Source organism: Onychostoma macrolepis, chromosome 11, assembly GCF_012432095.1.
Source record: "Onychostoma macrolepis isolate SWU-2019 chromosome 11, ASM1243209v1, whole genome shotgun sequence".
Classification (NCBI taxonomy): domain Eukaryota; kingdom Metazoa; phylum Chordata; class Actinopteri; order Cypriniformes; family Cyprinidae; genus Onychostoma; species Onychostoma macrolepis.
The window spans coordinates 21,657,629-21,683,293 of NC_081165.1; the positions used below are offsets into that span (position 1 = coordinate 21,657,629).

Here is a 25,665-nt window from a genome sequence, read left to right on the forward strand (position 1 = left end):
CATCATTATTAAGTTAATCAAGATATTACCTGCCAGTGGAGACGAAAACGCAGCATTTAATCCTGCGCTGGCACAAAAATTAAGGTAGTTGTTCCGATGGGAAAGCGTGACTGGATGTAAACAGAGTTATTGGCACCACACATTGGCTAAAACAGGCAACGCACCAGGGTACCAGGTACCGCTGGGCCGGTACAAAGTCGCCTTCTGGTGGGGTAATACAATTTTTTTGGCAGGGTTCCCCAGGTAAAATTCGCATTTTAGGGGATAAATATCACGTTATTGGGGTCGTTTAAACCTGCGGACATGAAAAACAACCCATGGTAACAGTGTTAAAGTAGCCAAATTCCGCTGGAAAACCGCGGACTTGGCAACACTGCAACGCACACAAGAGGCTTGTTTGAGTTGCGCCTCGCCTTGCCTGAAATGTAGGCCACAGTAGGTGGCTGCAGTGAGGGGAGGAGTGAAAAAAGCACAGTCAAGACGTTCTGACCTCTCCAAGTAGAACATACCTACGAGATCAAAAGGCAGATATCACGTTATTGATGTGCTGTGTTGCTGATTAACATGATATAATTTCAGTTCTGTTGCTTTTATATGAAAATAAATATGATGAACAAGACACTCAAAGTGCTTGCTATTTAATTCCATACGAAAGGCATATTTATCATTCATTTTTATTTTAATTCAAACATGTATTTTAGATTTTTATAGAAATATGACAACAATCACATATCTCACACAGAGTTCGCACTGATATAGCCTAGTGTTTGGGAATATTCATGCATAATTTAAATACATAAACACATGAAAAGAGATAAAAAAATAAAACATTTTAGAAGAGAACGCAGCATCACGGTTGTCTGAACCAATGAGAATTAAGCTTTGTCGTCAAGTCAGTTGTTTCCCATCATGCTTTTGATCAGTGCAGTCGGTGGAGAGCAACTGCGCGCGACTGCTCAATCCGACACAGCCGCCTCGCCATCGCCAGAGTTTTTTGGCACAAGTCAGCATGACATCAAAGCAAGTCGGATGTAACTCGGACACTTTTCTAACCGGCATGCATCTCGCGGTGATCACCGGTGATCAGTTCTGTGCAGATTTTGCTCATCTAAAAGATCTCTGCAGGACCTGATTGGCTCACGTCACAGTAAGGTTAGGAGTGAGGTTAGGCCGTCCTTTTCGTTGCATGATTTAAAAACACCCCACACCTACAAACATAGAAACGGCTACGTTTATAGTTTTTATTGTTTGACGTGACAAGTTAAACGGTGTGTGTTTTCCATACTGCGCGCCAGTAAACGGACAAAAATGAATATGAGTAGTTATGCCTTGACAGTATTTTAAACAATAATATAGAGTGCGCAGTGCCACAAACAGTTAGCAAATGGCCCCAGATGTTTTAAGGGCATAACGTAAAACTAATTTAACACTGAAATGTATTCATCTTAACATCAAAACAATGTACATTCCAATGCATTCACAATCTAGGACAGTGGTTTCCAATCCTGGTCCCGGGGACCCACCGCTCTGCACATTTTGTATGTCTCTCTTATCTGACACACACAGTGCAGTTCATGGATCTTTCTCCTAATAAGCTGATGATCAGGTGTGTTAAATAAGGGAGACATGCAAAATGTGCAGAGCGGTGGGTCCCCAGGACCAGGATTGGAAACCACTGTCCTAGATTGTGAATGCATTGGAATGTACATTGTTTTGATGTTAAGATAAATACTTGACCTGATGTCAAGTGCCCTTGACAATGAAATGTGTTTAAGAATTTTTAGTTTTGTTTTTTATGTCAGGCTGTTAAAGAGCATATAGAGCATATCCCTGTATTTTGTGGAAAGAAATACATTTCAGTGTTAAATTAGTTTAACGTTATGCCCTTAAAACATCTTTGTGGCACTGCACACTCTATATTATTGTTTAAAATACTGTCAGGGTTTACCGAATACATGTGATGAAAAGGCATGGACAATGAACTTTGCAGCTGGACCTCACTGCATATGCATTTGTAGGAATTTCCCTTTATTAGTTTAAATACCCGCAAGGCACTTTATTTCCATTTTTAAATATTTGCTTCATTTTAATTGAAAAACAAATGTCTTTCCGATCTGATATGTGATGGGAAAAGAGAGGAGAATGAGTTCAGCATAAGTATGATTTGAACTCGGGTCGATCGTATTGTCTGCCATTGCTTAATGCCCTACGCCAGCTGAGACTTTAGTTAATTTGTTGTATTTTTGTAGTGTTGTCTACGCCAACCAGACATTGGTGGGTGCAGCTAATGTAAATGGCCTCTGCCAAGTTGTTAAATATGAAATATGTGCAATAACGATTGCAAAAAACAAAAAAAAAACAAAAAAAAACATGATAACATAACATGAACAGAAATCGATTTCAATTTTACATTGATTTTATTTTATTGACAGATCAATTTTTTTTTTTCCATTAATGCAACTTTTGTGTTCCAATGGGCTGGCGGTTGAATCCTTGTCGAAGTAACTAGAGGTTCTTGGTTCGAATGCGAATTTTTTTTTTTTTTTTAAATCATCATAAAAACCAAAGGTGTTAATCCATGATTGTATATCAAGAACGTTTGTGTGCATTTTAATTTGTGATTTCACCACAACAAATTCAGGGTCTCTTCAATAGATTGATTAATAATACTTGGTAATAGACTGATTGAAGCGCTCCTCTGCATGAACTGTGAAGACTGCACGAGCACAAGGGAACACTGACTGTTGCCTTCAGCCACTGATAACGGCGGCAACAAGCACGTATGTTTTCAGAAACAACACATTCCAGCGCCTGATCGCCTCTTTAACAAACGAATTATATGAATGCTCTGCTACCTAAAATCGTTATTGGGTACATTCGTGCAGCGAGGTGTTTCAAAAAGTGGTGGGGACAAAATCGCTCCTTGGCAAAACATGGTGGGGAAGCCTCACCCGTGCCTCCGCAAATTACGCGTTTTCTAATAACACATATTATAATCAGTTAAATAGCTGACAAAATGTAGGCTACATTTGGTGTCAATGTATGCGTTTTTATGGAAATTCACAGTTCTGATCAAAATGTGATATGACTGTAAAATTCTACTGTTTTTTGTCTGTAAAAATACATTTTCCCCAACTCTAAGAAAACATTATATATGAACGTTTTTTTAAGGACATGTAAGGTTAATAATACATAACAATTACTTTTAATTAAAGGAAAATGCTATTTTACAGGTAAAATGTACATTTGGTGTCAATGTATGCATTTTTATGGAATTTCCCAGTTCCTGTCAAAATGTGATATTACTGTTAAATTCTACTGGTTTTTCTCTGTAAAAATACATTTATTTTTTACAGTGTGTGTTTTTTGTCTATACAGTGGAAGCCATAGGTTTCGGTTACATTCAACGTTCATAACATCTTCTGTTAAAATACCAGAAATTCAGACAACTTTGGAACGACATGAGGGTGAATAAGTATCAAGTAAGCGTGGTGTAAGTGACATTTTAAGTTTTTGTCTGGCTAGGGCTAATTTCATATCTAGCATTTTATGTAACCTAAATATACAAAATAATCTTGTCAAAGGTTTTGCATTATTTCACATAAATATAGCTTGACAGGAAATGATGCACAATAAAACAATTCTGATCACAAAAATGTTTTACTTTTTTTTTTAATATATTATATTATATTTACAATACGTTGATCCTTCATTTTATTAAAGCACCACATCTCATTGTTTAATGTCAAGCATGATTAGCAACTAACCACACAAAAGTAGTGAAACGGGTCATGATTATTTAACTAATTAAAATATTGTAGTTATAAAATGCCATTTATTTACACAGGATTTTCATATATTAAGTTTGAAAGCAAAAGTAAAATGCATATATGAAAATGCATTTAAAAAGAAGACTGTGTGACCTTCATATGATAAAAAGAAAAAAGTTTGAATAAAATCAACCCCTGGGACTTATGAAGCGCCTGTAGTTGAAGAAACTACCAACCACAGGATCAAAACATATTTAGACTAATAGTAATTCCAAGAGGTAGCCTATATACAGTAATAAGAGTCCTCGCAGACAGGCTTCCCAGTGCCCCTTAGCTGTTCAGTGAATTGTTCCCCTCTTAAACGGCTAAAAAAGGTGATCCATTGAGCTTTTGAAGTGAAAAGGGGGGTCTTTCCCTCCTCTAGACCAATCCATTCATGTTTTATTAATGTCATATGCTCTTGGGTATGGAATCTTTTTAAAACAACTCACCAGGTCATCCTGTTCGTTGTCACAAATCAAATTGGCCCAGCGAGCGATTAATCTTCCTGTCGAAGTGATTCTGAAAGGGCCCTGACACCTTATTCATTTTCTTAATTAGATCTCTTATTAGGTGTCGCAGTCGTCCACGTTAATTACAGCTTTCTTTGACTCTTGCACTTTCGAGTTGGCTATGCAAACTATTTGTAGAAAGCAAAGGCAAGAACGTAAGGTGATTAGAAGAAGAATTAATGTTTAAAGCACAAGGTGGAGGTGAGGTGATGTGTTAGGTGGGACATTAGCTCTGGACATAGTGTAGATGCTACTGAAATTCATTCTGAACAAATATAAAAATACAGATATGAGGATAAACATACTTTTATTATATACTTAGTTAAGTTAGGTGCCATATTGAATTAAACACAGATGAAGCAAGGCTGTGAAGGATAGACAGCATTTACAATAGGACACACTGTATAAAGGTCCTAAATCATGATATTTCCACAGCTCAAAACTGTTTTTTTTTTTTTTTTTGCTACTTAGAGTCAGCTGAACAATCAATATGTTGTTAAAAATGTACAATATTGAACGCCCTGTAATTTTATCTCTCACAGCCACGTTTTCATTTATTTTTCAAAAAAATGTAAACATGGTGCTACCCTGACTAATGCTGCGTTTGGGATATTTCCCGCCACAAACCCGGAAGTAAGTAACATCTGGATTTAGTAACATTAAAAGTATTTGGTAACATTAAAACATTAATGTTACTAATTTAGTAGCATTAAACATTACAAGTATCTGTTAACATTAAAAGAGCGCCGTTCCATAAATTATTTCCGGATTGAAGTGGGAAATTTCCTAAATCTGAGTTGTCTGCAAAGCAGCATCAAAAGGTAATATCCAGTAATTTACATTCAAGGTACAAACACTTACCATGTCTATTACTGCTCCTGACGAAAGGCACAGCAGAACAGTAGATGGGGTTGTTGAACGAATCAAGACTTTTCAGATTACTTGAATGAATGAGCCAATGGTTCACTCATAAAGATAGTCACGCATCGCCACCTACTGGAGTATAAAAGTAACCTCCAGAAAGAGTCTTTTAAAAATCCCCAGCACTAATGCACATACTGACAGTCTGTCTGATCTTCAGAGACAAAGACAAGCGGAGTGATGTGAACAGTGAAAATCCCAGTGCTGCTATCAAAACAAACCACTGACCCCGGTTTATTTCTCCAGAGCTGGAAAGCGTCCTTCAAACCAGTTCATTGTGAATCTGAAGCTAAATTTAGAAATACGCTGTGCTATTTAGTTTTTGATTATTTTGATGATTAAAGGAACATCCTTGGTCCAGCAATGACCCCAGAGGAATGAACCTTTCCTTGTGCCGCACTTGCATGTTACTGAGCTTCTCACGTGCACAAATACAACAAAAACACTAATTAAACATTATGAATGATACTTCTACAGAAGACTTAGTTTGCAGTTACAAAAAATGAAAATAAACACATTACAGCTTACCATAGGAAACATAGCATTTACTGTAAATGGGACGGTCAGCACAGTTTGACGAGAAAGCTTCACCTCATAGGAATCAATTGCCTTTGCCTAGAGCATGAGCACTTTCTACCTTTGAATTGAATAGCTGAACAAAACAGGTGGAAAAAGGACCAGTAAAAGAATCAGCAAGTAAACAGAGTTGTGCTTGAAGCCTGGAGTTTCTGTACTTGCTGTAGTGAAGTCTTTGGCCTGCTGACAGGAGTGAATCTGATGACCCAGCAGGAGTGCGGTGTTGACCTGGATTTTATTGATCTTCTGGTCTTGCAAAGTGGGATTGTATTGTGGTGTAGAGCAGGGTTTTGGACATGTTCATCACTTTACACATACAAAAATTTGCTGATTCATATTCAGCATATATATAGTCTGTATTAAAAATGACACACTTGAAGGGTTTGGCTCCTTAGTTTGCTGGGCACCTGCTACAAATATCTGCATGCACAGCATCACAATTTTCCACTGAGATTGTCCACCTGGAAGAAGCCACTTTCATTTCTATTTATGAAAACAGTACATTTATATTTATACATAAACTACATGTATATCTACTGTATGTAGCACTTTGTTTTTGCAGCATTTTTAAAAAACAAAACTTTCTTAACTACATTTTTTTTTTGCAGGCTATTCTCAAATGTAACATTCAGCTCTTAGATGATGATTAAATATCCCATATTAATCCTTTATGAAAAATCAGTGTTCAGGAAAACAACTGTACGAATAAATAAGAGACAGAACCCCCAAAAAAACAAAACAAAACAAGAAAGAGTTTTGCATGTGTATTAAATCTGTCAAGTGCCAGAGAATTATTATTATTTTTTTCTAAGAAAAACATCAAGAACATCCAATGAAGATTGTAGGGAGTAGATGAGAATAGATGTAGGATGAACAAAGATTTGTTATGAACTAACATGAAAAGAATATTGTAATGAAATCCATAAAGGCTCTCCCATTTGGTGAAGCTTGTCTTTTGATCAAAAAGACTTCAATAAAGGCTGCAGAAACCAATTTAACTTGTCAAAACAATATGCAACCTATTTTAAAAATGAATTGTTCTTCACAGTAAGATAAATTTATGACTTTGGTTATAGTGAGAGTGACTCATTTGTGAGCCTTAGAAAGCTAAAGAAGAAGTGACATTGAAGACTACAAATTTATAAATGAACATATTTTATTATTATTATGATGATTAATAGTATTAATAAAAGAACTTAAATTATAATAGCAACTATTGACAGAAATATCTTACCTTATACACTGCAAAAAATTATTCTCATTTAGCCTTTTTTTTTTCCCAGTACAAATATCTAAACATTCTTAAATCAAGATACATTTACTTGAGAAGCAAATGACTTAAGATATAAAGTCTTGTTTTAAATCTGATGAGTTTATGCTTAAAACAAGCAGAAAAAAAAAAAAAAAAACATCTGCCAAAAGTGTAACTTAATTAAAAGGGAAATCAAGGTTATTTTACTTACCCTACTGGCAGATATATTTGACTTTTCCTTAAGTAAATGTATCATTGATTTAAGAATATTTATATATTTGTACCTGAAAACATGCCAAAAATACTAAGTAATAATTTATTTTTCCACTTTTGAAAATTGAGTTAGATATTGGAGGGCCTTTGATTCAAAAAGGCCACTTCTCTAACTTATAATAATCAACATTCGACACCAAAACTTGTCTGCAGTGGACAGCTACTAGTGGACAAGCTGACAGAGAGGTTCGTCTAAACATCTTTGTTGTATGCTGTACAATTTAAGTTCTCTCAGATGACATCTCACTGATACTCTGTGAAACCTGTGGAAATATTACTCTGAGCTTAATAGGATGGTGCAAGGCTGAAATCTTGCGCGAGACAGCGACCGCAATTTTCTGTGTGTCCCACAAGGGACAGGACTTGTCATGTATAACACAGACCCACTCAAGAAGAAAATGATGGATTTCACAGTTTGGCCTGTCTCATGCCTTGTGCATTTCAACTTTAGTTTGTTTTGAGGGAACACAAGGGAGAGAACAAAGCGGAGAGGAAATGTATTATCATGATCATAGTCTCTGACAGTCCTGAACTTGTTAATCATTTGATGTTGAAGACTTACCCTCTTTTTAGGCTGATTGCCTTTGGGGGTTTCAGATGGAGCAAAGAACTTTTCTGTCGTCATTTACTCACCCTCATGTCATTCCAAACCTGTACGACGTACTTTAAAAATTATTATTGAAAATCAGTGGTGCCCAAAACAACACTTATGTTCATTAAACAGACAAGAAATATCTACTTTAGAAAGTCATTTGGGTTCGGAATGACACAAGTGTGAGAAAACAATGACAGAATTTTCATTTTTGGGTGAATTATTGCTTTTATTCAATTATGCTTCTTCCAAATATGACTATATTTGCATTAAGGCGGTTTACTTTTCAGAGTACTGACAATAGCATCTATTATCGCAGTCATTGTAAACATGGCCTGTGACGTCTTAATGTACAATAACCTTTCCATTCTAATAATCATACAATGGGTGGTTATAAATAAATATGAGGTAACCCGAATGCAGAAGCCTCTTCTAAGAACTCGAGCAAAATAACAAAGAATTGGGCGGCGGTAAATGCATTCGGTTATCTATGCAAAGGCAGTTCTCGCTCCAAAAAGAAGCAGGGCTCTCTTCACAGCAAGACTCCAGCATTCGTACTCAGAAAAAGCAGATGCATGAAAGAGAATTGAGAGCTCTTCCTTAAGCATCCATCCCAAAGCACCTTTTACGACCCATCCACATTAAAACCCCGAATACACAAGGAAAAAATCCCTTGATTCCCATTTACATACTTTTTTTCCTCCACAATAATCTCACCATTCAGTCTCAGCGGCGGCATCTTTCTCGTGAAAGGTCTGCTGTTGGGGCCCTGGTTCCTATAATGCATTAAATGCACACTGAAGCTCTGAGCTGCTCTGTATCCTTTTAGATAGAAAAACAACAACAAAATGAGGGAACGCCTCATTGAAGAAGAGAAAACACAGCTTTTTGTTTGTAATTCCCTGCTTAGCATTCTGGGAAAACTGCTGGGAGATCGATGTAGCTGTCAATCTCTGGCCCTCTGTGAATTCGCTGATAGAAAAAAATGACTTGAAACTAAAAAATTGAGTTTTTTTTTTTATATTAAATGATTAATAATATTGTACTTGTTGAGGAGAGGAAGCAAACCTGAAGAAATTCAGTGAGGAAGATTTATTATGGGAGTCAGATGGGAATATTCTTGGTGTAGAACTGAAAATCTTTATCCTAATTGAATAAGTTAACAAAATGGGCAATGCTTATAAATGCAGCCTGCCACAGGGAATTATATAAATCAAAGATCCAGTTATGTCTGTATATACAGAATGTAAACATTGCCCTGTAGGCAAAGATGCACATCTTGCTTTAGCATTGAATATGTTTTCCTGTTTAAAAGGCTTCACTAGACAGGGCATATTTACCATGATTGCACATACCTCAAAGTACCTCATGAGCAAGCATTTGAATCATGCCCACAATATGGATTTTCATCTTCTGTATTTTTATAGTATATACACACAAATCAAACTTCAGAATTTCTGTGTAATGTTTCATTGTTGAAGACAAGTTCTCAGTCCCAATTGCGAAAATCTTGGAGAAATCAGTGGAGGCCAACTTTCCTGTTTGAGAGGAAATCTTTGAAAGACATTGTAGTTCTGATTCTCCAATTTGATCTCAGACAGTCGTTCTGATTTTTCTGCAAGTTACATTGTTATGCCAGTCAGTGGCGGCAACGGATTTATGTTCAAAACCTTAATGATTCACTCAAGCGATGCATTCAAAAACACTAATTCATACTGTGTGTTGCCTGGAAATGTGCAACTGTTCTGCTGTGGTTTCATTTTTGGACTTATTTTCATTTCTATAATTATTTTAGTGAACCAAAATAGGTAAGTAATTGCAAAACTGCGTCTAAAATGTCTAAGTGACTCAACATAGTTTGTCCCTTCTATTCTTTCACCAAGTGATTATCAGTGTGAGAAACTGATTTGTTTACTTTTACTAAAAAATTGTTTACTTTGAGACTTCTAGTCTGTTTAAAACATCGGTGTTCCCCATATCTAGAGATGACATAAAATGGCAACAACAACGTGTGTAATTAAAAGGATAAAACATGCTAATCAACAGAGAACCGCATTACTGATAGAGACATAAAGGTAGACACAGTTTATAGAAAACCATTTTAATATTGATTTGCTTCTGATAAGGCTGCATGTTTATCTACCAATGCTACTGTAGTTGCATGTCTACTAATGCCAGTAAAGAGAAATGAAGCCCACATTTTTGCCAACCCTTGAAACTGGATTCCACAGAAAACTACATTCTGAATGGCCATCTCCCGTATAATTCATGTGGAGGTATGATAATTGTTAAGATGTTAAAAACAACAAATTTTCCCCACCGCACTGACCCTACCAAATTAGGGCTTCATTTTTCCGAACTGATTCAGGTTTCTGTTCAGTGACACAGATTCAGTGTTTGGTTATCATGGTTATCACCTTTAACAAAATGAATGTTTTCTACACTGTTAAAAAAAAAGAAAGAAAAGTTGAGCCAACTTAAAATTTTAAGGCAACCAGCTTCAGTAGATTTTTGAGTTTGCTCAACTTATTTTTGTGGGAGATTCTCAAATTTTTGTTGTATTAACTTAAAACAACAAGTTGAGAAAACTCAAAAATCTGCTGAAATTTAAATTGATCAGTTGCCTTAAAATTTTAAATTGGTTCAACTTTTTTCTTTTTTTTGTATCGTCTTGTATTTATGAAACCTACACAAGCATAATGAAGCCTACCTATTCCCAGAACAGCATAGAACAAACTGGATCATGGACTGGAGTTAGACCTGAATGGTAATCTGAGTTCCAGTAGGGTGACTGTGGCCTCTTTTATTGGGCCGATAGACTGATATCTTTGGGAAATTCACTAAGAATGAGTTGCGCCCGCCGACAGAGGCAATTAATTACATTGTTTGCTGTTTTTAAGTGCCCGATTCAGAATTATGCAACTATAGATAATAGAACAAAAGCACCTGAAAATCTGCATGGCACAATTCCCAAATTTGCTGGTTGCTTCTGCGCACTATGGTAGGTTGTGGAGGATACAGTGGATACACTACCATAATTTAATACTTAAAACATACTTTAATGGGACTGTACAGCACCCACAAGTGTGGTCGACTACTCCGCACATCTGGTCTTCTCCATTATTTGCTCATTACTTGTTGAATTACTGTTGCTATGATCAGTAGAAAATGACATGTACATAAAAAATCATTTTCCATCTGATTTCTGCCAGCGGTAGTAGCACTAGAGTAGTTTTATGAATAAGCCGCAATCTATTATAAGCCTAATTTGCATGGAAACTTGTTTGTTTGCTCTAAAAACAAATGACAATAAATAGTTACAGCTCAGGGCTATTTTAGCGCTAAAGATATTTGCGCTGAAATATTGTGTTGCAACTGTTTAGTGAATTTTCCTCTGTTTTTTTTTTTGTCATCACGGATCCAATGGAACAAATTCTCAATCAAGCAAAAAATGCCAGATTTCCATTACATCAAGAGAATATGTATTTCCACAGATAGCCTTAAATTAGGGATTAATTCAGTAATTCAAGGAAACAAAACCATGAATACAGACTTCATTCAAATCCACTGAACAGGTTTAGGGCATGATAGATCGTCATATGATGTCTTTTAATATGTATCTATATGTATATATACAGAAATATATACAGTTACTTTCAATACAAAGCTCCCACAAAATACATTGAGCATGCCGACAAATAAAAAGATATCTGGCCCAAGTAGGTGTAGACAGTGAGGTTGACCTTTGACCTGGGGGATCTCCCAAATGGACAGCATGTGGACACTAGCAGTGAGCGGTAAACTCAGAAGTGGAGGGAAATAGCGCGGCTTCACGAGCTCCTAGTCTGTTACCAAAGCCAGCGTGGACACAGAACGACAAAACTGATGGCGGGATGGAAAAAAATCTCCTATTGATTTCCACCTAATTTTCACAGACCAGTGCTTATCCGTCATGATCCTTCATACAGTCATTCACAGCTTATATCAGGATTGTCCAGTTTACCTAGGGACATAAAGTCTTCAAATATAATTTGAAATCCAGTAAACGGCTCCCCTAAGCTGAATGAGTTTTGAACCAGAGGAAGGTGGTGAGGAGAAACGCAGAAAATCGAGAGAATTGGACACGGTCGAGTCCGCAGTGTTGGGCTCATTGATCGAAAACACAGAGTAGCCTGCTTTATTTCTATTTGTCATATTCCTTGGCACCGAACGAGCAAATCTGGTCTTTATCCCCAAGAATGTCCTTCTTTATTGTTCAGTCACAGGTAATCCAGTCAAACACCCCTTTGAATGAATGGTTTCGTCCATTCTGACAGAAAGAATCCACATTCACTGCCTGTGAAGGAGCTCTTTGTTAGGTCCGGGGATGAATCTGAAAACAGACAAAAAGGGAGAGAAAACACACACGCATGCTTAGAACAAAAGTGAAATGCTTGGGAAGAACGAATCCCAGATTTTCAAACCAGCAAAGAAAGCTCCTTTGAACTGTGGAGCTATTGTTTGTGTGTAGATGATTGTAATTTGTCTACTGTAACACATCTATACTGGTAATGGACCGATTGGCACAGTGTGCGTGAATGTGTATGTGTTCAGTTGCCCATCTGCCATCTCGCATCTCTGTATGTTCTCTGTTTACACTGCACAGTGAAAAGAGCTCAGTAGCATTGCCAATAGGGAAATAAGATTCTTTTCTTCCTCTCTGTTTCTCCATTCCTCGTTTTCTCTCTCTTTGTGACATCAGGGACCCCTATTTAGTCTGTCTGGTGAGCGTGTCTTGCTCTCAATGCTACATTGTGCTTGACTCAGACCGTTATTAACGATTCGTCTTCTCCCGAAATGCACGATAACAGCCACAGTCACTAACGATTAGCCAATCTTATGTCAGCGTAAATCGTCTTTTGCTGCGTTTCCAAAAAGCTTGTCGTTGAACAAACATGTAGCAGTCCTCACACAATGAATGTTTAATATCAATCTCAAACATGCCATGTATATTATGACACCACTGCTGAGTTATCATGCCATCCATCTAACTATTGACATATCTTTTATCTGCCTGTCTTTCTGTAAGTCTATCTGTCTACTTTCTGTCTCTGTCTGTATACTCTATCTATCTATCTATCTATCTATCTATCTATCTATCTATCTATCTATCTATCTATCTATCTATCTATCTATCTAGGTAGATAGATGAGTAGTTAGGTAGAGAATGATAGACAAATAGATAGATAGACAGACAGATAGACAGACATAGATAGATAGATAGACAGATATACCTCTGTTTCTCTATCTGTCTGTATGTACTTTACTGGCATGATTGCTACACATGCAATATTTTCAAAATCGTCCAATCATCCATCCATCCATCAATCCATCCCACTCAGAGCTAGGTGGCGTTTTTATCATAAAGCCGTGATGTCAGTAGTGCAATGAAGCTAATTAAATGCTCAAGCCTGTGGCTTCGCCCTCAGCACATAAAGCATATGCTGACATTTCTTCGTCTAGACGTGAAGGAATGCAGCCAGGTGTGAACTACAGATTGAGAGAGAGACATAGACCGAGACAGAGAGAGTGACTGGGGACAGAAATTAGAAGCACCCCTTGGGGCCCCCTATAACCCAACAGACAGACAGCTATCATGCGGCAGAGTTACGCTCCACGTGCTCCCATCATCCTGCGCAAGGCATGGCAGAGGAGGAGGAGCTGTCCATCATAACAGATCCCCTCTGGAAAGAGACCAGTTCATGCCAATCAAAAGAGGTTAGCCAGCCAATGACAATCAAACAATGCACCCTGGCTAACATCAGTAATATCCTGCACTTCTGTGGCACTGCACCAATGCTAACATGAGACAAAGGAAAAAACAGGATGCAAAAATCTCTTTGTGTAAAATAAGCCGATTTGCTGGACTTAAATGCTTGTTTTATATACATGTAAACATTAGCTGACAGCTCTTTGTCCTAAGCCGAATGTTCCTTGTCTTTCCTCTTCAAATAAGAGCTTTTGCATGCTGTGCAACTTCCAACCCCCACATACAACGCAAGAAGCATAGTGACCCTGATGCAATTTGTCTTCGGCTGTCTGCTAGTATGTATAACTCTGTCTCTCCCAGTGTGGTTTGTTATATTGGACTCTATGCAAATGCTGCCATAATTCCTCCATCTCTGCTCAGGTGTCCTTTACTGTCTGCTACAGCTTCCATTGATTGGCTGAATCCAGGGTTAAAAGCACATCGCAAATACATTCGTTGTACACCATTTGCATTTTAATTCTCAAATGATATCTCAATTTTGTTGTGCGTGCTCCATGTGCTAAAAATGTAATCTGGTTTAGGTTATGCAGCTGTTGTATGTGACTTTTAAATGAGGATAGCATACAGCAAGACTCCAGACAGCATGAATGTGTTAGAATTAATTTAATGTGACATTGACAGCTGAAAGAGATACAGACGCAGTCAAAGCTCTGGGTTCAACAGGTCTCTTGAGACAAACTGACTTAATCATCATGTGATTTAATCTTAAACCATCACTTGGCAGATTACTTTTGCTCTGAAAATCCACACAGCTGGGATTCTTGTAAAAGGCCTCTTGTTAAGAACATGTGTTTCAAAGACAAATGAGGAAACAGCAAGCCATTACAATTTCTCAGAACTAAGCATACTGTTTCCATGTAAAAGTATTTATGGAACATGTTTTGTGGAAAAGGTTTAGTGGACAAATTGGTTGGATTTGACAACTTTCACTCGTTATCACAATGTGATCTCATTAAAGTGTAGTTCTTAGACACTGTCATGTACAATATTAACATATTGACAGCATCTAAAATGTTTAGATTTAACATACTGTATGAACAACCTTAGAGACGTATGAAATGTTTCTGAACTTAATATAATACTGAATTAATGGAACTAATAGGCTGACTTTATTGTATATAACTGAAGATATTTATAAAATATGTTCAATGCCATCACATTTACTGTTTTTAAAGCATCCATCTCAACAAGCTGCTTTGCGATTTCTGCTGCCATATTCAGCTCGTTTTAAAGTATTTCACCAAAGAATGCAAAATACACTAAATAACAATAATAATAATACATGTAATCCATTCTATTCATACATTACATTTCAAGTCACCATAAAACATGATAGATTTGTGTGAGAAAAAGACGACAATTTGACCCATTCACTGTGACTTTGTATAATTGAAACTTTTAAGCAATACGATGTTTGGTCTTGAATGTCTTCTAACCAACTTCTTCATGAAAAAAGACTTTAAAATATCTATATAAATCAGCACCGATAGCTTTGTGGACTATCTCTCTCTTTCTCTCTCTCACTTCACTTCCTGTCAGTTCTGATCTGTTCTGTAGGCAAAGGCAAAGTAAAAAAAATGGTAAATATAATGGTAAATTATCATTAAAATTATTGTCATGTACATTTATCTGCATATTCCTTTTTTTCCCAGTTTTTATTTTTGGAGTTATGGGCTCAAAATGTCTAAAGTTGTAAAGTTTAACTATACAGATGTGCATAATATAAATATAATATAAAGGAATCATATATTTATGTTTCTGAATCTCTGCACAAGTAAAGCCTACATTTACATTTTAGATGCTGTCAATATGTCCATACTGTACACTTCACCATCTATCCAAATGTATGTATGGATACATATGAGTACCAATGAGATTAGAATGCTCATCCGCTGAAATTGTTCTGGCCTCTGACGTTGGATTTAAGGGCCAGTCCTGAGGTGATTTATCCAGCCTGGAGAAAATGGCTCACAGCCATACAATAGTGACAGGTTGAGTCCATCTCTCCTCTCAAATGAGGCAGATGAAGTTACATAAACTGGGGGAGGATGTAAACCTTGTCTTCGTTGTTTACGCATCAATTTCGGTTGTATTTTAAGGAACGGAATGATATAGCCATTAGGAACAGGTAAAAGTAGGTATATGCAGGGCGAGGGTGAGGGTGTCTCTCAGTCTCTTTCACTGTGTGCCTTCCTCAAAAGAGGCCTGCCTTGTCTGGAGCTACAGGCAAGGAGGGGTCCCTCTCTGTAAGACATAAAGAAAAAAAGAGAAAAAAGGGTGTCAGGCACACGCTTTGGCTTTCTCTTACTCACATGCCAATTTGAAAAAAACGAGAATGGACGCCATACCAGCGTTTGTGAGTAAACAAGCTTGTGTGTGTAAGCGTGAGTGCTTAAACCGTAGTTTTCAGAGCAAAAAAAAAATACCGCAAGTGACGGTTTTAGCATTTAGCTTTCTTTTTGTTTGTTTTGATCATAGACAAACATGGCTTGAAAGGACCAGGAGGGAGTTGCTGGGTCGGGATGGGGGATGAAGGTGACCGAGCCAGCAAGATGGTCAAAGGTGTTTATAGAAAGCCAACGCTGGACTCAAACAGATACCAAGTCTCCAGTGGAGCAGATCAGACACTCCAGGCTAGGAGGTTACAGGAAGTACACACCTACACACACATGCACAAATACACCCTGCACACCTCAAAGAAAATGGGACAACACTGGGGAACCCACAAACAAACATGGTAATCAAATCCTCACCATGCTTAGGAGCTTACAAAACGGCAGACAATAGAAGCAAACGACGAGGCAAAATACTGATTTCAGCATTATGCACTTACTACCGACTACACGGTCACGCTTGAGCCCTTTTCGCTGTGTGTGTGTGTGTGTGTGTTTGCACGCTCATTAATTTGAGCCTGTCCCTGGGTGCGTGTGACTGCGTGTTTGCATGCACGCAATTATGCTGCATTAGTACAATGGCACAGTATGTTTTGGAGTGTGTGACTGCACACGACAAAGACGGTTTGCTTGTGCATCTGTTACTTCATCGGTTTCTATTCGGTAATTACTGCGCCGACTGCCGCGTTCACATTTTTCATTATGTTCGTGTGTGCACACACTCATAAATTACACTGACGGGAGAATAGACACTGGAGGAGGAATATATTTGTGGCTTTTTAATCATCCACAGCATATAAACACACTCACAAACACAAACACTGACTCAGCAATAATTAGGTTTGGGAGTGTAATGATGTTGATGAGCAGTGATTAAAATGTGCAAGCCTAATCATATGGCTCAAGATGTTTTAAAAAATGGAAATGCCAACCTTGATGAGGAGAAGGACGCCGCAGAGCTTCTGGCGAGCCAGCTTCGGTGGCCCTCAGAGCTAAAAAGTTGAATATGGCTGGGTGTTCTGGGAAGAAAGATATGGGGGGGGGATTGGGAAGGAAGTTTAATATCAGGAGCGGGTTTTTCTTTCCCATTTACCTCTGCTCTAATTTCCACCTTTGAAAAGATTAATAAATTTGGTTGTTTCTTTACAGTTCTATTCATTCTCTATTCATCATTTCTGTTATCATTTACTCACCTTCATGTCGCCCCAAACCAAAAAGTAGAAATCTTTGAAGAATTGCTACGCAACTACTGCCAAACAATGAGCTGTCAAACTCCAAATAAGAACAAAAAAGTTGTACTCGACATGATTTGTATGCTATATTCTGTATAATACTGTAGCTTTTGTGAGGTAAAGACTGAATGTTTAGAAAGCATTAACTTAGATCATCTTTAACAAAGTTTTCATCGTCCCGAATCCAAAATGGTGCATTAGATGCTTCGGCACTGATTCTTATGTGTGTAGCAACCAAACATGGCATTTCATTTTTGAATTTGTACAAAAATGAATGCAAACCTGGTCTAGACGTGAGCTTTAGGGCAGGATTATCACTGAATATTGCGTTTTGAATTATGTATAATCAGTAAATAAGATCTGATTACCATTTCCTCTAGCAGATAATAGCACTTTTCTGATGTTTTTTTTTTTTTTTTTTGACTTTTTTGGAGCTTGAAAGTTTCTAGTCTTGCCATTGTTGTGAGGGAAGAGCATCGGAACAACATGAGGTGTGAGTAAATAACAACAATTTTAATTTTTGCGTAAACTTTCCTTGCTTGACACAAGTGGGCATTAATTATTTTATTCATTTTGTTTAAATACTTTTACACTAATAATTCAAGAGATGCTTTCTCTGGTTCATTAGGTTTGTATGCATGATCTTACCTGGGAAATCTCGAAAATCATCCAGCCAGCATCGGATAAGAAGGGCTTGGGATAGTTTAAACACGTGCAGAAGCCAAGGAGGGACCAAACCCTCTGTAACACTATCTACTTGTGTTCACTGTCACATGACTCTCACAGATCCGCTGTCTGTCACCTCTCTACTGAATCAGCGTATGGGAATACTGATCTGCTCATCAAGTTTTAATATTGAGTCATGCGTACTTCCTGCCAGAGTTGTGATGTTTAGTTTATTTTTGTCTGACTTGTGTCTTGATGTCCTGATCTTATTTAGTTTCTTATTCTTTAAGTTGAACTCAGCACAGCATCTTTATAATGCTTGCATTAGGCCTAAATGAAGAAGATGTGTTGTCTGGACACGCGCTACTGCCACATTGTATTAGGAGGAATAAACAGGTTAGAGAGGTGCAGAGTTACATGTGTCCCTTGGTCTTATAAGACAATCTTTCTTGTCACGGAATCGTTTAACCGGTAAAGTATATACAGGAGACTGTATTTATGTTTAATTCAACATTTCACTTTTCTTTTAAATGTTTTTTTTTTTTTTTTAGAAAAAATGTATATTGTGTGTTTATATGTATGTGAAGTGATATGTTCCGAGCCCTCACCCTCGTGGTCTTGATCTTGTTCCCAGAGGAACACATCCAGCCGGAGTTGTCTGGTAATGTCTTACACTCCTCTCCCTCCAGACATGGCTCCATCTCACACCACCACTTCCCAATCACGATGGAGGCTGCAGATACACACACACAAACAAGAAAAAGAGTTTCAAACACGTGGACAAATTAAATGTAGGGTACAGCAGGGTTTACACTACTCCTATAGTGCATGACTGCAGAAAAAAAACAGTGATGGAGCCATGTACTATGTGGGAAAATAAGTCATAAAAGTGGTTTGTTTTGTTTAAAAATCTTATAAAAGTATGAAGAGGGAAGTGTTTTACCCAACACCCAGTATTTATTAATTATTAATGTTTTGCATTATATCTAAATGAATTTATTGAGCAAAACAATCACTTCAGCAAAGTCTGTACTATTTTCTGTTTAGTTTGAAAAAATAATACATTTGTTTAATAAATATATTGTCATTAAAATGTTAATTTGAAAATATATTGAAAACTAAATATTTAAATAACAAATATTCAGAAAGATTTAAAGAAGATCCCATAATAATTTATTATGACTTCACAGTCGTAAAAATAAATATATTTTATTCCACTGTATGATTAATACTTTATTTGAAAAATGATGGTTAAAACGATCATAAAACCACCATATTAAACCATCTAAATCTATGGTTTCATGCCAATAAATGAAAAAGTCAGCCTGCATTTTATTATCATGTCAATTAGTGTGCATTTTATTACCTTGAACAAAACTCAAAATCATTAGAGATGTAAAACAGTTGGGTTAAAAAACATTACATTTTGAAAACAAATTAACACCGAATCCACTTTAAGGTTCAGTAAAATGTCCATGCGCACAATGAAACGCTGATGTTTAGGAAAGTGCTGTGGCAAGTTGTGCCATCAGATGATTTAGAGGAGAATAAAATCAAATGCTTCTTTGGCCCTGGTGTGCCTTTAGCACCGTTGCACCCTATATCTGATTTATTAAATTCCTCTTTAGCAATGTGACAATTCTTGGCTTCTTAAACAGTTAACTAGGGCTATTCTAAACATTCTAATCATGGGTTGTCTCATGCTGTTAATAATTTATCATGAGTTTGGAAATGAATCCTAGACATTCAGGTTTCAAGATTTCATACAGCACTTTTGTAAACCCTGGGACACAATTCTTATTTGCATATTTATGAGGTCAATAACATTGACTGAACTAGCAACAAGTATGTGACCGGTTTTAATTTGATTGTCCGTCTGTGGAAATGTCAGCATGTAAATCCGCTATGCCTTGTTTTGCTTTACCTGATGAAGCACATGAAAGTTTCTGTGACTGAACAAAGCGCATGCATATTTAATAAGGCAAGCACTGTTTAGTTTATAATTGGTAACGTGGTAACTCAGGTTTAAGTGCAATGTGACAAGCCACATATTTTACTTTGATATTACCCTGAATTAAAAAGGCATTCAGTATATTTTGACATAAATATTCACTGAATAACATTCGCTGAATAGCTTCTCTCAGGCTAAAAGCAAAACATGAATAAAAAAATACCCCACTTCTAATCAGCATGGGTTTTGAGTATGTATTTGTGTGTGTATGTGTCAGGGAGCATTCACTGCTACACACAACAGAGGGAGGAGGAAGAGAGGAAGACACGTGGTGACGACAGAAATGGAGGCTGCCTCAAGTCACTGTTTTCCCTCGACAAAACCAGCTCTCGAAATGTTTTCCATAGATTTAGTGTAGCTTCTGTTTCAAACCAACACACTAACATCACAGTGGGAAATCATTTCAATGAGCATATTTTTGAAATAAAACACTGAATAAAGATATGAAAGGTGTTTTTTTTTAAACTAAGAGTTTGAAAACATAACTTTTGCTGCACTGGACATATGTACAGTAGATTAAAGGTTTAATTCCTCCAGACATTGACATTCCACTAGCTGCTAGTGTACTTGTTTAGCTATTGATTTAAAAAAAACTAAATATTTAAGTCAATCTAAGTCAAATCAAGTGTATATTTCAGTTCACATTGTTCATAAGGTAAAACCTTGAAAAAAAAAAGTTCCTTTCCTTACTTAAAAAATCTTTTCAAAATGATGTGCTAAACTTGTATGACTCCATTTCTTCTGCGCACAAAAAGGTAGTTACTATTTACAGTACTTTTTACCGACACATATCCAAAAATATCTTTCTTTTTATTTCACAGAAAAAAGCAAGTCATACAGGTTTGGACAAAAAGCATCATTATTGGCTGAACTATCTCGTTAGGTCTGCCTACCAACAAACCATCTTTTCTACTGTTTTGTTCTGCTGCAGTGAAGAGGATTTTCTGAGGTAAATTGTTTGGGATTTGAAGGTTAAAAGTCCAACTTATATTTCATTATTCTGTACACTATCTTTGCAGTCTGTCACCAAGGTTAAAAGGTAAAAATTAATCAATATAAAGTCTTAGCGCAATCCTCGCTCACTACGGAGATAAATCCGAGCAGAGCTTGACTCCTTTCTCCTCACAAACAGACTCTTAACTCGCTGCTTTACATCTTTCAGATTTTAACAGCTGATTTTTGAAACCCTCATTCTTCTTTTCTCACTTCTCTGAGAAAAGCCTGAAACACAGCTTGCACTTTTGGTAGGTATTAGGTGTGCAAGCGTGAAAACCTGGGTTACACGCAAGTTCCAGTAATTTGAAAAAAACGTACTTATAAAAGTAATTTTCATGTTTGTGGAGAAAAAAAGCAAGCCTTGAATGTCAGCAGCATGGTGCACCAGTGAACTGATTATTTCTTTCTCTTTACTATAATAAATGCACATGAATAAAAATCAGAAAGTCTATGGAAAGTTACAGTCGCTACTTAAGTAGTAACTTACTGACATGTATCACCTCAATATGTGTTTAAACCACATAAGGATGCCAATAAAACTCCTTGTGTTCAATATACCTCCAGAAAGTAGTGATAGGAAGTTTGATTCCTTTAAGCGAACTGATTCTTTCGGACGGTTCATTTCAATAAACTGGTTCATCCATCTGTGAAAGACATTCAGTGTCCACAGCTTGTGAATGAATAAATAAATAAATAAATAAAACCTTAAGAAAAGTGAATAATTACTATTATAACTGACCTACTATTATATTTTTTCTCAATTATTTAATGTATACTCTTAAAAATAAAGGGGTTTCAGGATGCCATAGAAGAACCTTTCTGGTACACAAAAGGTTATTTGTGGCATAAGAAGGTTCTTCATTTTATAAAAAGGTAAGAAAGAGATGGTTCTTTAAAGAACCTTTGACTGAATGGTTCTTTGTGGAGCCAAAAATGGTTCTTCTATGGCATCGCTGTGAGGAACCTTTTAAGCACCTTTATTTTTAAGAGTGTATGTTTGAATAAATCAGTATAGCTAACATAATGCTAATGTTTTTCTGGGTCAAAACTACTGAAAATGACAGAGCAGGTTACATATTTATTCATCTAAAGATTTTTTTCCTCAAATTAAATCACTATTTATTCAAAACACTTGTTCCCTTTGTTGGTTGTCATCCATTTCACCCACTGAAGCTCCACTACAGAAAGCATTCACGCAGATTTGACTACACCACCTACTGTAGATACTGTAGCAACAGATACCCAAACTCTGACTGCGTTATCTGTCCCATAATTCCTCACTCTCATGTGCGGTGCACACACTAGCCCAAGGTTCATTAAACACTAAACTCCCTCTGGTCTGAACAGGATGGAGAGTGATTACCACAGACTCTTCCTGCTCCTTTACCTTCCACTTTTCTGTACAACTCAGTTTTACTGTGTACCATCTTGATCACAAAGCAATTAGCGGCCAGCAGGGGTGTTTCTGTGTTCTTCCTAGGCTAAAGATACATTGCAATTGTGTTGTTGTGCAGGACGAATGCCTGCAGTTAGTCATCCACGGAGGAGATGAGATATTAGTTTTGTTATCATAGCCCATCTTCAAAATACAGTACATGGCATGTTTCATCGAAAAAACAAATGAAAACACCCACCTGGAGTGGTCAAACTCGGTGAAACTGTGAAAAATAGATATGAAAACACTTTACACGAAATGTTCCATTCTTTTTTGAGAGCAGATACTGCACGGGTGTTTTGCCACAGGGTGCTTGTTCTCAAATTTAATGTTCCTGAGCTCATACATTGAGAGGAACCAACAAGCCTTTTTTTTTATTTTATTACCAGGCAGTGAAGGATTGATATTCACACACACTCTAAATGTTGAAGCCATCTGAAAAATAGTGAAGTAATACCTGCAAAAAGGCAAAAAAGAGAAAAAAAAATCAATTCCACGGAACAGAGCAATGATGGAATCACTGAAGCCCAGATTAAAACTCTGGACTAACAGCGGGTATGAAACGTGAGACTTTTTTTGTACAAAAAAAAAAAAAAATTGTTTTCAGGGCACTCAGGCTTGTACTGTCTGAGCAGAATGTAGCTACATTTATATTTAGGACAACACCTGTACTTTAAGACTGCTAGATATACATTTGACTATACAACAGTTAGTTCTGGTCCTCGGATTAGATTGGCTGAACATGTTCCAAAAGTGCTGATATAGCATGGCAACTGAACTATCGGACTTTCCTGGTGTGAATACACCCTTAGTTTATTTTTAAGTGCAAACTATTGAATAGATAAATGTGCAAATAAAGCGCTGTAAAAACTTTAGCATTTTTAAAACACTATGTTAGGTGTTTCATCAGGTGATCAAAAGTTCTACTTCTACACAGTTGGATTCTTCATGCCTGCTTGAACACTTGGGCCATATATCATGTGTGTATGATCATTCACTCAACAGATTTATTGATTCATCTGGAAACCAGGTGTATCCAGCTGTTGCTTAGGCAGTTTCTGTCTTTCTTTGTAACTTTCTTTGCAATTTTTTTGATGGTAGAGCAAAAATACATAAAATGAACTAGCCAAGTTTATCTAAAATACAATTTACTTAGTATTAATTGTTTTTTTTTTTTTTTATTAAAACGTTACACTCATGATCATGCACTCTTTGCTTTGTTTCCACTCAAGTAATATGGCTAATTATACAATTAAAAACTATTTTATTTATTTTATTTTATTTACCTTTTCATAATGTATACTTATACTAAGTTTCCAAGTTTACACAAAATATGAGCAACCTGACAGGTTTTCTCCAAATTCTGTAATACTCCAGAAGACACTTCCAGCACTTACTGCCAGTCCTTAAATGTGTGGATACAGCAGAGTCAAAGTGAGACAAATGGTCTGATGTCTGCCGCACCAGCGTTTGACCCGTCTGACAGATGGCCCGCTCTCTCTCTTTCCATCGCAAACTTGGCAAGCGGAAGAGAGCTCACGAGAGAGGACACCGGGGTCAGTGCTTTTGCTCTCAGACTTTTATCTGTCTGGATTAATGCCAGACCCCGTTCAGGTGACCTTCTCAGCCTGAAGACAGGCCTTTCTCACCGGGCCTTGATCCTTATATGGTCCCCTCCGGCATCTCGCCCTCTTCTGGGTCCTCCCGGCCATCAAAAAGTCACAACTTCAGCAACTTTTTTTGCCATTGTAGCCTCAGCAGGATGGTGTTTCCTCCCAAGAGAGGGCAAGCAAAAGTGGATTATTGGAGCAGAGAAGGACCCATGGGGCCCAGGTCTCACTTTCCTGGTCATCTGTCTTCTTAGAGTCGCTGCCGAGCAGAAGTGTAGGTAGAGGTAGGCGGATTTAAATTTCAGTTTTTCTGGTTTGTGTTGTAATGGCTTGTGGTTGTGTTTGCCGAAGGTCCTTGATCATAAGTACTGGATGATTGGGAGCAGGTGTGGACCTTGTGACGTACTTGTAGATCTGTGACCCCGAGCAGCACGCAGGTTGGCAGCACTGTCAGGTATCAGATAATGTCGTCTGTCGCCCGGGATTAAATAAATCAAGCTGTCAAAGGGTCTTTCATTAACATCACATTATGTTGTCTATCACTGATGCAGAGGTGACACTTCCACACACACACACACACACACACACACACACACACACACACACATGCATATACACAGGGTAATTCAAAAGCAAAACTGAGAGTGACAAAGTATCTGTCAATCATCTGTGAAAGGAAGCACCTTGAGGAACCATAAGAAGAGATTCAACACATGGCATAGTTACATGGTTTCACTGAAACTGAAATAATGAACTTTGCCTAGGACACCAGGAATATCTAAATATAAATAAATTTGCAAAAAAAAAAAAAAAAAGTTTAAATGTTACATAATTATCATATTAAATACATTTGTAAAGTTTTTAAATATTAATAAAGATTATTTAAAAAAAGCTGTTCTTGTGAATATTAAATAAATATACTATTTGTGTATGAAATTTAATGGTGTGGTTGCATGGTGTCACTAAAGATGTGAAATAAAAATAGCAAAAAGTTTTTTCACATGGTGTTCAAACAAGTCTTAATAAATAGGCTACATAATATTAATAATTTAGTTAACATTTTTAAATATTTTATACGATAAATTAATATAGTTTGTGAATATCGAAGATAATACATTCACATTTGCACTCATATCACTGTTTTGAGTTCATTTAAACACTGTAATTGCTATTAAAATTGATTATAAATGATTTTTATTAGTTTTAATTTTATTATTTTAAATGGAATTAATTATGTAAAATATACCCAACTGTAAAGTATTACACCCAAATAATAATGGCAATTACGCACCTAAAAGTGTCTCATTTTGGCACACTCATCTAGCTTTGAATTTTATATGAAAACATCAGGGACTTCAGGATGCATTCAGCAGTACACCATGTTTCCCCAACGTCACTCAATCGATCACTTCCAGTGGAGATTAAGAGCGCTAAGCAATTACACTTTAAATTCTTGCAGGTGGTAATTCACAGCGCCGGGGTCTGGATCGATACATCAGTGCAGATAATGGCCAGCCCCCTCTGGCCCCGCCCCCTGCTGTCCTCAACGTCATCAAAGTGAAGAATGAACTCAATCTT

At 37.0% G+C, this 25,665-nt stretch overlaps 1 protein-coding gene across 10 annotated transcripts in view; it reads right to left on the reverse strand.

Annotated features, from left to right (window-relative positions):
* Nucleotides 1–11,428: 11,428 nt before the first annotated feature.
* The window catches only part of LOC131549548 (chemokine-like protein TAFA-1), a 185,641-nt gene continuing 171,404 nt past the window's right edge, over nucleotides 11,429–25,665 (reverse strand). For 4 of the 10 annotated variants that reach the window (XR_009273421.1, XR_009273429.1, XR_009273427.1 and 1 more), the window contains 3 exons: nucleotides 18,644–18,768; nucleotides 17,070–17,156; nucleotides 11,429–12,307 (listed from right to left, as the gene is read on the reverse strand). Coding sequence is in view for 1 of the 10 variants with exons in the window: in XM_058791835.1 (XP_058647818.1) it covers nucleotides 12,290–12,307; nucleotides 18,644–18,768 (143 nt within the window). In the remaining 9 variants the exon portion in view is untranslated. Of the gene's footprint in view, nucleotides 12,308–13,855; nucleotides 15,989–17,069; nucleotides 17,157–18,643; nucleotides 18,769–25,665 lie in introns of those variants that run through there. The other 6 variants (XR_009273428.1, XR_009273426.1, XR_009273425.1 and 3 more) reach the window with 3 other exon arrangements.